Source organism: Piliocolobus tephrosceles, unplaced genomic scaffold (genome assembly GCF_002776525.5).
Source record: "Piliocolobus tephrosceles isolate RC106 unplaced genomic scaffold, ASM277652v3 unscaffolded_75, whole genome shotgun sequence".
Classification (NCBI taxonomy): Eukaryota; Metazoa; Chordata; class Mammalia; order Primates; family Cercopithecidae; genus Piliocolobus; species Piliocolobus tephrosceles.
Genome location: NW_022334829.1, coordinates 486,027 through 500,334, shown reverse-complemented (window position 1 = coordinate 500,334; position 14,308 = coordinate 486,027). Strand labels below are relative to the sequence as shown.

The 14,308-nt window shown below is 47.9% G+C and overlaps 1 protein-coding gene across 3 annotated transcripts in view; it reads left to right on the top strand.

The window, feature by feature from the left end:
• Positions 1-6,369: 6,369 nt before the first annotated feature.
• LOC111530450 (DNA-directed RNA polymerase III subunit RPC9) overlaps positions 6,370-14,308 on the top strand; it is a 39,586-nt gene continuing 31,647 nt past the window's right edge. Inside the window, exon 1 of one of the 3 annotated variants that reach the window (XM_023197648.2) lies at positions 6,370-6,537. In XM_023197648.2, coding sequence (XP_023053416.1) covers positions 6,530-6,537 — 8 coding nt within the window. In that variant the 5' untranslated portion in view covers positions 6,370-6,529. The remainder of the gene's footprint in view (positions 6,538-14,308) is intronic. The other 2 variants (XM_023197650.2, XM_023197649.2) reach the window with 2 other exon arrangements.

Here is a 14,308-nt window from a genome sequence, read left to right as displayed (position 1 = left end):
CTCAGCCTCCTGAGTGGCTAGGATTACAGGCACGTGCCACCACAACCGATTGATTTTTGTGTTTTTAATAGAGATAGGGGTTTCACTATGTTGGTCAGGCTGGTCTCGAACTCCTGACCTCAGGTGATCAACAGAGCTCCTCTAGAGCCTGTGGAGCTGTAACCTGATTAAACCACTTTTCTTTACAAATTATCTAGTCTCAGGTATTTTTTTTCTTTTTCTTTCTTTTTTTTTGTCTCAGGTATTTCTTTATTTTTATTTTTTTCTTTTCTTTCTTTTCTTTTTTTTTTGAGATGGAGTCTTGCTGTGTTGCCCAGGCTGGAGTGCAGTGGTGCAATCTCAGCTCAGTGCAAACTCTGCCTCCTGGGTGAAGCGATTCTCCTGCCTCAGGCTCCCCAGTAACTGGGATTACACATGTGCACCACCACACTCGGCTAATATTTTTGTATTTTTTTAGTAGAGATGGGGTTTCACCACATTGGCAAGGTTGGTCTTAAACTCCTGACTTCATGATCTGCCCGCCTCAGCCTCCCAAACTGCTGGGATTACAGACGTGAGCCACCGTGCCCGGCCTTCAGGTATTTCTTTTTTTTTTTTTTTTTTTTTGAGACGGAGTCTTGCTCTGTCGCCCAGGCTGGAGTGCAGTGGCCGGATCTCAGCTCACTGCAAGCTCCGCCTCCTGGGTTCACACCATTCTCCTGTCTCAGCCTCCCGAGTAGCTGGCACTACAGGCGCCTGCCACCTCGCCCAGCTAGTTTTTTCATATTTTTTAGTAGAGACAGGGTTTCAACATGTTAGCCAGGATGGTCTCAATCTCCTGACCTCGTGATCCGCCCATCTCGGCCTCCTTAAGTGCTAGGATTACAGGCTTGAGCCACCACACCCGGCCAGGTATTTCTTTTTTTTTGAGACGGAGTCTCGCTCTGTGGCCCAGGCTGGAGTGTAGTGGCACCATCTCAGCTCCCTGCAACCTCTGCCTCCCGGGTTCAAGTGCTTCTCCTGCCTCAGCCTCCCAAGTAGCTGGGATTACAGGCGCCCACCACCATGCCTGGCTAATTTTTGTACTTTTAGTAGAGATGGGGTTTCGCCATGTTGGCCAGGCTGGTCTCAAACTCCTGACCTCAAGTGATCCACCCGCCTCAGCCTCCCAAAGCTCTGGGATTATAGGCGTGAGCCACCGCACCTGGCCGCCTTCGGGTATTTCTTTATAGAAGTGTGAAAACGGAGTAAATACAGAAGTCCTACATGGATCTCACTGGGTTAAAATCAAGGTGTTGGTAGGGCTGCAGTCTTTTTGTTTTTTTTGAGTCTGAGTCTCGCTGTCACCCAGCCTGGAGTGCAGTGGCATGATGTTGGCTCACTGCAACCTACCCCTCCCAGGTTCAAGCGATTCTCCTACCTCAGCCTCCCAAATTGCTGGGATTACAGGTGCCCGCCACCACACCCAGCTAATTTTTTTTTAATTTTTAGTAGAGACAGGGTTTCACCATGTTGGCTAGGCTGGTCTTGACCCCCTGATCTCAAGTGATCCACCTGCCTTGGCCTCTCAAAGTGATGGGATTACAGGTGTGAGCCACACCTGTACAGGACCTGTCCACACCTGTACAGGACCCAGCCAGGCTGCAGTCCTTTCTGAAAGCTTCAAAGGAGAATCTGTTTTCTTGCCTTTTCCAGCCTCTAGAGGTCCCCTACATTCCTTGGCTCATGGCTCCTTCCTCCATTTTCAAAGGCAGGAACATTGCATCTCTCAGACCATTCTTCCCTAGCCATACCTCCCTTGGGCTCTGACATCAGGGGAGAATGATTCTATGCTTTTAATGACCCATGTGATTACGTTGATACCATATACAAAATCCAGGATAATCTTTTCTTTTCATCCCAAGGTCCATACCCTTAATTGTCATGGTGATCAGCGACTGTCCAGGGCCAGAGGTGCAGACAATAAAAATAATTTTTACTCAGCTCACTCTAACCTCCGCTTCCCGGGCTCAAGTGGTTCTCCAACCTCAGTCTCCTGAGTAGCTGGGATTACAGGCGCCCACCATCATGCCTGGCTAATTTTTGTATTTTCAGTAGAGATGAGGTTTCACCATGTTGGCCAGGCTGGTCTTGAACTCTTGGACTCAAATGATCTACCTGCCTTGGCCTCCCAAAAAGCTGGGATGACAGGCATGAGCCACCATGCTCGGCCTAGTGGGTACCATTTGAACACCCAGCTAACTCGCCACTCTAAGTCACACCTGAGCCATTTTATCATGGGGGCTGTCAGAGGCACTGCTCTTTTCCACTGAAGCCTGTACCCAATCCCTAGACCTTGTGTGCTTTTCCCCGCACCCACTTCAAAGGCCCGTGGCTTTGGGACGCATCTCCACCTCATTAGTCATTCCCTCCTCTGCCCCATCCCGTCGAAACACAATGCATTGTAGTTATTTATGTCCAGAGTTGGTTCCCCAACTAGGCTGTCAGCTAGCCAGTGCAGAGGGTGTGTATTAGTCACATTTGTATCATCAGCCCCCGATGGGCCATGGCTTGGATTGTGAGTGAGTAACACAAGGAGCATCTTTAGCATTTCTTTGTGGGATCCAGTTTCCTCAATGAAGATACGGGGGATTTTCCACACTAACCAGGCCAGCTGGGTCTGGGTGGCATTTTATGTACTTTTTTTGTTGTTATTTTGTGATAGAGTCTCGCTCTTTCGCCCAGGCTGGAGTGCAGTGGCGTGATCTGCAACCTCCTCCTCTCGGTTTCAGGCGATTCTCCTGCCTCAGCCTCCTGAGTAGCTGTGATTACAGGCGCGAGCCATCACACTGTTTAATTTCTATTGTTTTGGTAAAGATGATGTTTCGTCATGTCACCCAGGCTGGTCTCAGACTGGGCTTAAGCGATTCACTTGCCTTCATCTTCCAAAGTGCTGGGTTTATAGGTGTGGGCCACCACGCTTAGCCAGTAAAAAATGTTTAACAGCTTTATTAATATAGGATTCATATGCCGTACAATTTGCCATTTAAAGTGTACAACTCAATGTTTTCAGTATATTCACAGGGTTGTGCAACCACCATCACCATCTATAATACTTTTAGATGATTTTTGTTTCCCAAAGAGAAACTCCCTACTTATTACCAGTCACTTCCCATCCCTGCCCCCAACCTAGCCTTTTGTCTGTATCCATAGGTTGGCCTCTTGCACATTCCATATAAAGTGAATCATACTATATGTATTCTTTTTTGTGGGGGGGGGGCAGAGTCTCACTCTGTCACCCAGGCTGGAGTGCAGTGGCACAATCTCCGCTCACTGCAAGCTCCACCTCCTGGGTTCGTGCCATTCTTCTGCCTCAGCCTCCCAAGTAGCTGGGACCACAGGCACCCGCCACCATGTCCAGCTAATTTTTTTTCTTTTTAGAGACAGGGTTTCACGTGTTAGCTAGGATGGTCTTGATCTCCTGACCTCACGATCCGCCTGCCTGGGCCTCCCAAAGTGCTGGGATTACAGGCGTGAGCCACCGTGCCTGGCCTTATGTTTTGAGAAGCAGTCTCACTCTGTCACCCAGGCTGGGGTGCAGTGGCGTGATCTTGGCTCACCGCAACCTCCACCTCCTGGGTTCAAGCAATTTTCCTGCCTCAGCCTCCTGAGTAGCTGGGATTAGAGGTGCCCGCCACCACGCCTGGTGATTTTTGTATTTTTAGTAGAGACGGGGTTTCACCATGTTGGCCAGACTGGTCTTGAACTCCTGACCTCAGATGATCCACCCACCTCGGCCTCCCAAAGTGCTGGGATTACAGGCATGAGCCACCCAGGCAGGTGATATGTATTATTTTGTGTCTGGCTTCTTTCACTTATTAATAGCATCATGTTTTGGGAGGTTATCCATCTCACAGCATTTATCTATCTATGTATTTTTTTGCAACAAGGTCTCTCACTCTGTAGGCTGGAGTGCAGTGGTGTGATCATAGCTCCCTGCAGCCTCGACCTGCCGGCTCAAGCAATTCTCCCACTTCAGCCTCCCCAGTAGCTGGGACTACAGGTGCTCACCACCACACACCTGGCTAAGTTTTCGTAGATGGGGGTCTGGTTATGTTGTCCAGGCTGGTCTGGAACTCCTGGTCTCAAGAAATCCTCCTGCCTCCGCTTCCCAAAGTGTTGGGACCAAGCCTGGACTCCTTTTTATTTATTTATTTATTTATTTTTGAGATGCAGTCTTGCCCTGTCACCTAGGCTGGAGTGCAGTGGCACGATCTCGCTCACTGCAAGTTCCGCCTCCTGGGTTCATGTCATTCTCCTGCCTCAGCCTCCCGAGTAGCTGGTACTACAGGCACCCCCCACCACACCCAGCCAATTTTGTTTTGTATTGTTAGTAGAGATGGGGTTTCACCGTGTTAGCCAGGATGGTCTCAATCTCCTGACCTAGTGATTCGCCTGCCTCGGCCTCCCAAAGTGCTGGGATTACAGGCGTGAGCCACTGCGCCCGGCGGGCCTCCTTTTTAGGTAGTTTTCCATTGTACAAATGTAGCACATTTTATTCATCCACTCATCAGTCTCTAGTTAATGCATCCCTAGTATTTGTTCAGATTGACTGGGGTTCAATACCCACTGGACAAGTTCCTAGATGAGTGACTTTTGGTAAATCATAATCTCTCCAAGTCTGCCTCAGTTTCTTCAATTATAAAATGTTAATAATACTGGAATCTACTTCATAGAGAGTCATGGTTGTATTGCCGCAGTAATTAATAAAGTGCCAGGCACTTTATAAGGATTATTTAACACACTTATTATTTACCAAGTAGGCAACAGAGGCTATTGCGGTGGCTCACACCTGTAATTCCAGCACTTTGGGAGGTGGAGATGGGAGGATCACTTGAGGTCAGGAGTTCAAGACCAGCCTGGACAACATAGTGAGACGCCCATCTCCACAAAAAAAAATTTAAAATTTTCTAGCTGACCCTTTGGACAATAAAGAATTTTATTTTAGAAAATTAGCCAGGTGGCCAGATGCGGTGGCTCACGCCTGTAATACCAACACTTTGGGAGGCTGATGTGGGTGGATCACAAGTTCAGGAGTTCAAGACCAGCCTGGCCAAGATAGTGAAACCCCCGGCTCTACTAAAAAATACAAAAATTAGCTGGGCGTTATGGCGGCGCCTGTAATCCTAGCTACTCGGGAGGCTGAGGCAGGGAATTGCTTGAACCCAGGAGGCAGAGGTTGCAATGAGCCAAGATGGCGACACTGCACTCCAGCCTGGGCAACAGAGTGAGACTCATCTCAAAAAAAAAAAAATTAACCAGGTGTAGTGGAGCGCACCTGTGGCCCCAGCTACTCTGGCAGGCTGAGATGGGAGGATTGCTTGAGCCCAGGAGTTCAAGGCTGCAGTGAGCTCTGACTGCACCAGTGCATTCCAGCCTGGGCGACAGAGGAAGACCCTGTCTCTTAAAAAACAAACAAACAAAAAAAAAACTTCAATGTTTCTGGCAGCCCAGATGCCACCAGCCTCACTACTCTCTGAGGGGTGGGATTTTAACATGCAAAGGCCCACTAACCCGAACACATCTCTCAACTTGAGCTGATTAATACTATACTTTGTTAAAACCTGGACCATGAAAACAGAGATAGGCCGGCGAGGTGGCTCACGCCTGTAATCCCAACACTTTGGGAGGCCGAGGCGGGTGGATCACGAGTTCAGGAGTTCAAGACTAGGCTGGCCAAGATGGTGAAACCCCATCTCTACTAAAAAATATAAAAATTAGCTAGGCATTATGGTGGGCGCCAGTAATCCCAGCTACTCGGGAGGCTGAGGCAGGGAATTGCTTGAACACCGGAGGCAGAGGTTGCAGTGAGCCGAGATCGCGACACTGCACTCCATCCAGCCTGAGCGACAGAGCGAGACTCTGTCTCAAAAAATAAACGACAGAGCGAGACTGTTTCAAAAAAAAAAAAAAAAAGAGGCTGGGAGCGGTGGCTCACACCTGTAATCCCAGCACTTTGGGAGGCCAAGGCAAGCGGATCACGAGGTCAGGAAATCGAGACCATCCTGGCTAACACGGTGAAACGCCGTCTCTACTAAAAATACAAAAAATTAGCCGGGCTTGGTGGCAAGCGCCTGTAGTCCCACCTACTTGGGAGGCTGAGGCAGGAGGAGAATCGCTTGAACCCAGGAGGCGAAGGTTCCAATGAGTCGAGATCGCGCCACTGCACTCCAGCCTGGGCGACAGAGCGAGACTCTGTCTCAAAAAAAAAAAAAAAAAAAACAGAAAAAAAGAAAAGAAAACACGAGATAATCCTGTCCGCAAACGCTTAGCCGTCTTACGGCGGCCCGGTGAAAGGACGCAGGAACACTCCCCCACCCGCGCCCCCGAGAAAGGCGAACGCGCAGCGCGAGGTTCCGGGTCCGCCAGGCTCCCGGCATGCAGCGCTGCAATCCCGGCGAGCACCTTGGCGCGCGGAGCTGGCACCTTGGCGCGATCGGCGGCGGCGGGGACAGCTGTGAAGTGTGAGTTCCTGGTCTGCTGGCAGCTAGGGGTGACGAGGCGGGACGTCATGGAAGTGTAAGTGTACTCGGGCGCGTCCCTTTTCGGCCGAGGAGCCCAACGGTTTGACCGCTGAGAGCCGAGATCCGTGGGAACTGGGCGACCCTCGTACGGAAGTGAGGACAGGGCGCCGGCCCTGTCCGGGAGGGCCGCGGGGTGGGGACGGGGACGAATGGGACTCGCGCTTTGCACCTCCGAACCTTCGCTTCCCCTCCGCACCCTGTGTCTGGGGTGCGCGGCCGAACACCTCCAGGTCTGGTTGCCTTTCAGTGTGCCCCCTCCTTCTCTCATTCATTTAGAAGCGTTTTTGGGTCACAGTGCGGGGGTGGAGCCCAGCCTGGTATCCGAGCCAGGACTTAGAAGGCTATAAAGGCCTGAGTCTGTCCGCCCTGAAAGTACCTGGAGGAAAGATGAATCAGGGCCGGGTAGAGCTCTGCTTGCAGCACTGGGCCCCTGGGGAGCTGTCGCTCGGAAGAGCTGCTCTCAGAGTTGGATGGGAGCAGTCAACACTGTGAGGGAAGGGGCTGGTTTTTGTGGGGAGAAGGGAAGGATGTGAGCCAGGACTGGGACCGGAGAAACAGCACAGGGTGTGTGGGTGTGTACAAGGCGACGGTAAAAGATTTTCTGACAATTTAAGTCCACGTGGTCTTTGCCATGCTTGCTCGTTGCACCGCGTGCAAATGGAAATTTTTGCACCTACTCCGAATGTGGGCTTTATATAGTTGATATTAACTTGTAGGTATTTACCTATCTTGTGTTCTCTGTGCACTGATTATTTGATTGAGTTTCCTTTATGTTCTTTTGCCTCATGTTTAATGGTTATATGTACGATGGTATTTCAGATTTTTACATTCATAATTGTTTTTTCTTAAGAAACAGGGTCTTGCTCTGTCCCCCAGGTGGGAGTGCAATGGTGTAATCATGGTTCACTGCAGCCTCACCTTCCCGACTCAAGCAATCCTGCTTCAGCCCCTCCAGTAGCTGGGACTACAGGCCCATACCATCACTCACGGCTAATTTTTTAAAAAGGTTTTGTAGATACAGGATCTCACTACAGCCCAGGCTGGTCTCCAGCTCCTAAGCTCAAGTGATCCTCCCGCCTTGTACTCCCAAAGTGCTGGGATTGCAGGCGTGAGCCACCTCACCTGGTCCCTTCCCATTTTTTTTTTTTTTTTTACCTTAACATAATATGTCTGTGTAACTGAAATGAAAGGCTCATGAAACAAAATGTATGGAGTACACTCTCATATTGTCTATTTTTTTTTTTTTTTTTTGAGACGGAGTCTGGCTCTGTCGCCCAGGCGGGAGTGCAGTGGCCGATCTCAACTCACTGCAAGCTCCGCCTCCCGGGTTTACACTATTATCCTGCCTCAGCTTCCCGAGGAGCTGGGACTACAGGCGCCCGCCACCTCGCCGGGCTAGTTTTTTGTATTTTTTTTAGTAGAGACGGGGTTTCACCGTGTTAGCCAGGATGGTCTCGATCTCCTGACCTCGTGATCCACCTGTCTCGGCCTCCCAAAGTGCTGGGATTACAGGCTTGAGCCACCGCGCCCGGCCGTCTATTTTTTATTAAGATGAATGGGGCCAAGCATGGTGGCTCATAGCAGTAATCCCAGCACTTTGGAAAGCTTAGGCAGGAGGATCACTTGAGCCTGGGAGGTGGAGACCAGCCTGGGCAACATAGGGAGACCCTGTCCCTACAAAAAATTAAAAAGCTAGTTGGGTGTGGTAGTGCATGCCTGTAGTCTCAGCTACTTACGAGGCAGAGATGGGAGGATCGCTTGAGACCAGGAGGCTGCAGTGAGCTGAGATGGAGCCACTGCATTCCTGACAGAGTGACAGAGCAAGGCTCTGTCTAAAACAAAACAAAATATAACAAAAAAGGTTGACCCACTGAATTAATTTTGCAACCCACTGATCGGATTTCATCTGCAACCTGAAAAACTATTCATATAATTTACTCTAGTCCAAGCCATCATTACTAATTTTTCCCTCTTTACTAGAGCATTTCCTGTGAGCATACAACCCTGCTTTAATATATTCATCTTAGAAAATCCCCTGTCCCCACATACATGTCCACCTCTTACTCCATTTCTGCTTACCATCCCAACAAAACTTCTTGAAAGTGCTGATTAGCCCCTCATTCTCTCAACCATTCTGTTGGGCTTTCATCCTCACTGGTCTATAGAAATGACTGCTAAGATTACCTGATCCAGCAGGACGCAGTGGCTCACGCCTGTAATCCCAGCACTTTAGGAGGCCAAGGTGGGCAAATCGCCTGAGGTCAGGAGTTTGAGACCAACCTGGCCAACATGGCAAAACCTTGTCTCTACTAAAAATACAAAAATTAGCCAGGTATGGTTGTGGGTGCCTGTAATCCCAGCTACTCAGGAGGCTGAGGCAGGAGAATCACTTGAACTCAGGAGGCAGAGGTTACAGTGAACCAGATTGTGCCACTGCACTCCAGCCTGGGTGACAGAGCAAGACTGCATCTCCAAAAAAAAAAACCTGATCCCTCCATCCCTCCATCTTGTCAAATCCAGAGGTTGATTTTCTGGCCTCAACTTTTTTGATCTCTCAGCAGTGGTTAATACAGAAACTCTAGAATCTTTCCTTTCTTCATGACATATGTTCCTTTGTGATACTTCCTCCTACATCAAGGACCACTTCACACTGTCCTTCCTTGGGTCCTGTTCCTCCCTTGCTTGATGTCTAAGTGTTGAGGTATCTTAGGACTCAGTCCTGGGACCCTTTCTCTCCACGCTCTGTCATTTAACCCATCTGTCTGCTGATGGTTCCCAATGGCGTGTTCTAGCCTCTTCTCATCATCTATCCAATTGCATAGATGAAAAATCTAGCCCTCTCTCCTCACTCTGTAAATCCAATCCATCAGTGGTCCCGTTGTCTCCACCCTAGAATGTATTTTGAATGCAGTTACTTTTCACCATCTCCACTGTTAGCTTTGTAGTCCATCACCTCTGGGCTGGATTAAACAATAGCCTTTGAGTGTTCACTCTTCCCCAGCCTCCATTCTGTTCTCCACATGGCAACTGGAGTGATCTTAAATAATGACTGGAATATGTCATCCCCTGGATAAAACCCTTCATTGACTTTCCATTGCAGTTAGAGGAAATCTCCATCCCTTACCAGGACCTGCAAGACCCTGTAAAACCTCACCTACTCCCCAGCCTGACCACTTGCCACTCTCCCAACCTCCCAGACACACACTTTCCACTGACAGGTATTTCCTTCTCCTCTAACCTTCTGAGCACTTCCTGGGGACTATTGCATTGCGATACCCTCTGTCTGGTATACTTTCCTCCTTGCTCTCGCCCTGTTCTCTTCTTTTTATTGTATTTTTTAAGTTTGTTTTTGAGATGGAGTCTCGCTCTGTCACCCAGGCTGAAGTACAATGGCGCAGTGTCGGCTCCCTGCAACCTGTGCCACCAGGATTCAAGATTCTCGTGCCCTACCAAGTAGCTGGGATTACAGGCGTTGCCACCATGCCCAGCTAATTTATGTATTTTTAGTAGAGACAGGGTTTCCATGTTGGCCAGACTGGTCCAGACTGGTCTTGAATTCCTGACCTCAGGTGATCTACCTACCTCAGCCTCCCAGAGTGTTGGGATTACAGACGTGAGCCACCACACCTGGCCACCTGTTCTCTTCTTGAAGGTTGTGTCCCTTTTCAAAGTTGCCTTTCCTCTTCAGTGAGTCTAACATAAGTTCTTTTTGTCTTTCACATCACCTTGATTTACTTTCCCTTAAATAATTACAAGTTGCAATGATAAATGTATGTTTACTTGTTTGGAGGTTGGGGACCAGTGTGTGTTCACCTAGTGCTTAGCATTGCATCTGACACACAGTAGGCATTCAGCAAATACTTGTTCAATAAAGTAATATAACAATACTTTATTAACTTCATAAATATAGTACCGCTCAGTGTCTTTGGGGGATTGGTTCTGGGACCCCCCGCGTATACCAAAATTCACAGATGCTCAAGTCCCTTATGTAAAACGGTGTGGTATTTGCATGTAACCTATGCACATTCTCCCATATACTTTAAATCATTTCTAGATTACTTATTGTGATCTCATGACACATAATACCAGTTTTTGTCCATGGTTCCTGGCTCACAACTGCCATAGTCCTTGTTACTTCCTGAGTGACTAAAACAGTAAGCATAACTTTTGTTAAAGTATTTGTCCTTTGCCATGGTTCCTAAAGCGGCCTTGGAACAGCTTCAGAGCAGTAAAAGTGAAAGACAGTCTTTTGTTAGAATGTTGGGATGCTCTGACCAGGCACGGTGGTTCATGCCTATAATCCCAGCACTTTGGGAGGCCGAGGCAGGCGGATCATGAAGTCAGGAGATCAAGACCATCCTGACTAACACAGTGAAACCCCGTCTCTACTAAAAATACAAAAAATTAGCCGGGCGTGGTGGCGGGCGCCTGTAGTCCGAGCTACTTGGGTGGCTGAGGCAGGAGAATGGCGGGAACCCAGGAGGCGGAGCTTGCAGTGAGCCGAGATAGTGCCACTGCACTCCAGACTGGGTGACAGAGCGAGATTCTGTCTCAAAAAAAAAAAAAAAAAGAATGTTGGGGCGCTGTAGGCCTCAGAAAACAGAAGCTCCATCTGTCTCTTGCTCTCTAATCATCCACTGCCTTTCTGTCTTAGAGCTGGCCATAAAGAAAATCTCTGACCTATCTTGTCTGGATGTTTCAGAGGGGATCCTGCTCCTTACCTGGGAGGAAGGAATACTGCACAGAGAGGCCAAGGAGAATCTGGATGGGCCTTGCTGGGTTTCTGCACTTAGTCTGCTAGTATTAGATCACACTCTTTATCCAATCAATTACTGTGAGGTTGGCCATGCTTCAGTCATCTCTCTCCAGTGAAATCTCTACAAAACGCCCAAGAGAACTTCTAGATAGCCTAATAGGTAGATGTTTCTGGAGGGTGGTACGCCTGGGAAGGGCATAGAGCTCTGTGTCCCCTCTCCATCCCTCACCCTGTGCACCACTTCATCTGTTTCCTTGGTAATATCCTTTATAATAAACCAGTTAAACCTAAGTAAGTGTTTTGTGAGCCATTCTAGCAAATGAATGAAACCCGAAAAGGAGGTCCTGGGAACTGTAGCTTGAAGCCCATTATTGAGAAGTTCTGGAGGCCCTAACTTTTGTGACTGGTGTCTGAAGTAGGGGTAGTCTTCTGGGACTGAGCCCTCAACCCGTGGCATCTGACACTGTTTCCAGGTAGTTAGTGTCCGGATTGAATTGGGTGGGAAGATACCCAGCTGGTGTTGGCTGCAGAGTTGATTGCCTGCTTATTGGTAGAAATCCCCACGCATCTGGTCACAGAAGTCTTCTGTATAGATTGTTGTCGGGTGAGAGCAGAGGAAAAACTTTGATTCTCAACCAACTTGTCATACCTGATGCAATGTAAAGACTGTGTAAATAGTTATTGTACTGTGTTGTCTAGGGAATAATGACAAAAAATAGTCTGTCCATGTTTAGTATAGAGGCAGCCATCCTAGGCCTAACTACATAGTACATGTCAGCAACAATGTAGCATGTTCTTAAAATTTTTTTTTGCATGTTTTTCGTTTGAGGTTGGTTGAATCTAAGGATGTGGAACCTGAGGCTAAGGAGGACCGACTGTATAGGAATTCATTAGCTAGCATCCTAGTTGCTAGGCGTGTATATTTTCTGACTTTCCTAAGTGAAATGGTTTGAATCAAGGGGTTTTTGTTCTTGTAACAGCCTGTCCACTTCTGCCAAGTAGTCAGTGACTTCTGGTGACCAATCCAGAATTTAGCCCCCAGTAATTCATGGGAAAATGAGGTTTCCTGATATAGACGTGTGGTTTGGGAGTGGGAAGGGCCCTGGAGTGGAAAGGTCTGGAAGCCTAACTTCTGGTCCTTACCTGGTCTTCAACAGGAGGCGTGGCCTTTGGAAGTCTGCTCCTTGGGATCTTTAGCAGAACCTTGAGTTGCAGATACAGTTGACCCTTGAACAACATGAGCTTGAACTTCATGGATCTCCTTATACGCAGACGTTAAAAAATAAATGCAGTTGGCCCTTCGTATCTGCAGGTTCCACATCTGCAACCCAATGTAGAGAATGAAAATACGGTATTTGAGGGTTGAGAATATACCGCGTATGTGGAGAGCTGACTTCCTAGCTGCTGGTTCTGCAGGGCTCTCTGGGAGACAAGCATGTTTGGATTGTGGTATATGTGGGGGTCCTGGGACCAATCTCCAATGAATACCAGGGGATGACTGTGTATTGTACCTCATCAGACACTCCCAGAACCTGAAGTGAGGAGGCACAGTGAACAACTCCCCTAAGTTTTTGCTACTTTAAAAATTCTTATTGAGTAAATACCTACTAAGTTAATAGTATATAATAATAATAATAATAATACCAATAATAATAATGATACCTGCAATTTCTTTTTTTTTTTGAAACAGAGTTTCGCTCTTGTCACCCAGGCTGGAGTGCAATGGCACAATCTCGGCTAACTGCAACCTCCACCTCCCGGGTTCAAGCAATTCTCTTGCCTCAGCCTCCTGAGTAACTGCCTGGGTAATTTTTGTATTTTTAGTAGAGATGGGGTTTCATCATGTTGGCCAGGCTGGTCTTGAACTCCTGACCTCAGGTGATCCACCCGCCTCTGCCTCCCAAAGTGCTGGGATTACAGGCATGAGCCACCATGCCCGGCCCAGAAATTTATTAAAGGGGAGGAATATTTATGCTTTATTTGATTGACAATTTAAAAATAAAAACTTCTTGACCATTACTTGGAAATGTATTTTCCTTAAGTAAAAGGTTACAATTTTTTCTTTCTTTTTTTTTTAATGTGGAGTCTCGCTCCGTCACCTAGGCTGGAGTGCGTGGTGCGATCTCAGCTCACTGCAACCTCCACCTCCTGGGTACAAGCGATTCTCCTGCCTCAGCCTCCTGACTAGCTGGGACTACAGGCATGTGCCACCATGCAAAATATTTATATAGCAAAGTTAGGTATTTCTGTATATAAGGTATTTGCTGTTTGGCTTTGTCTATAAATGATCATTGATATGCTGGAAAGATTTGTGTCTACTCTTTTATTCTTGAACGTAATATGTAGAATTAGCAAAGTGGACACTATCCTCTGTACCATTTTTTTGAGGTAGTGTCAGGATTTCTTTCCTTTTACAGCCGGAAATACTGATATTTACAAAAGGTAGGTAATAGGTACTATAACAACCCAGTAACAGGACTGGAAAGAGGATACTCATGTGCTAGATCCCAAGAGAATGCTACAGGTTAATTTGTTCATTGATTTCAGAAGCTGTCCAGTTTGCTTGTACCAGAGTTTAGTTTTTCAGAGCATGACTTGATAGCATAGGTTGGGCATAGGAGAATTTGAGCAATTCTTTTAATCATTGCCTGCATTAGAGTTAACTGTGTGGCAATTAATAGGAACTGTTTGGCCGGGCTCGGTGGCTCACGCCTGTAATCCCAACACTTTGGGAGGCCCACGCGGGCGGATCACGAGGTCAGGAGACTGAGACCATCCTGGCTAACACAGTGAAACCCCGTCTCTACTAAAAATACAAAAAATTAGCCAGGCGTGGTGGCGGGCGCCTGTAGTCCCAGCTACTCTGGAGGCTGAGGCAGGAGAATGGTGTGAACCGGTGAGGTGGAGCTTGCAGTGAGCTGAGATCGTGCCTCTGCACTCCAGCCTGGGCAACAGAGTGAGACTGTCTCAAAATAAATAAATAAATAATAGGCACTGTTTGCATGGGCCA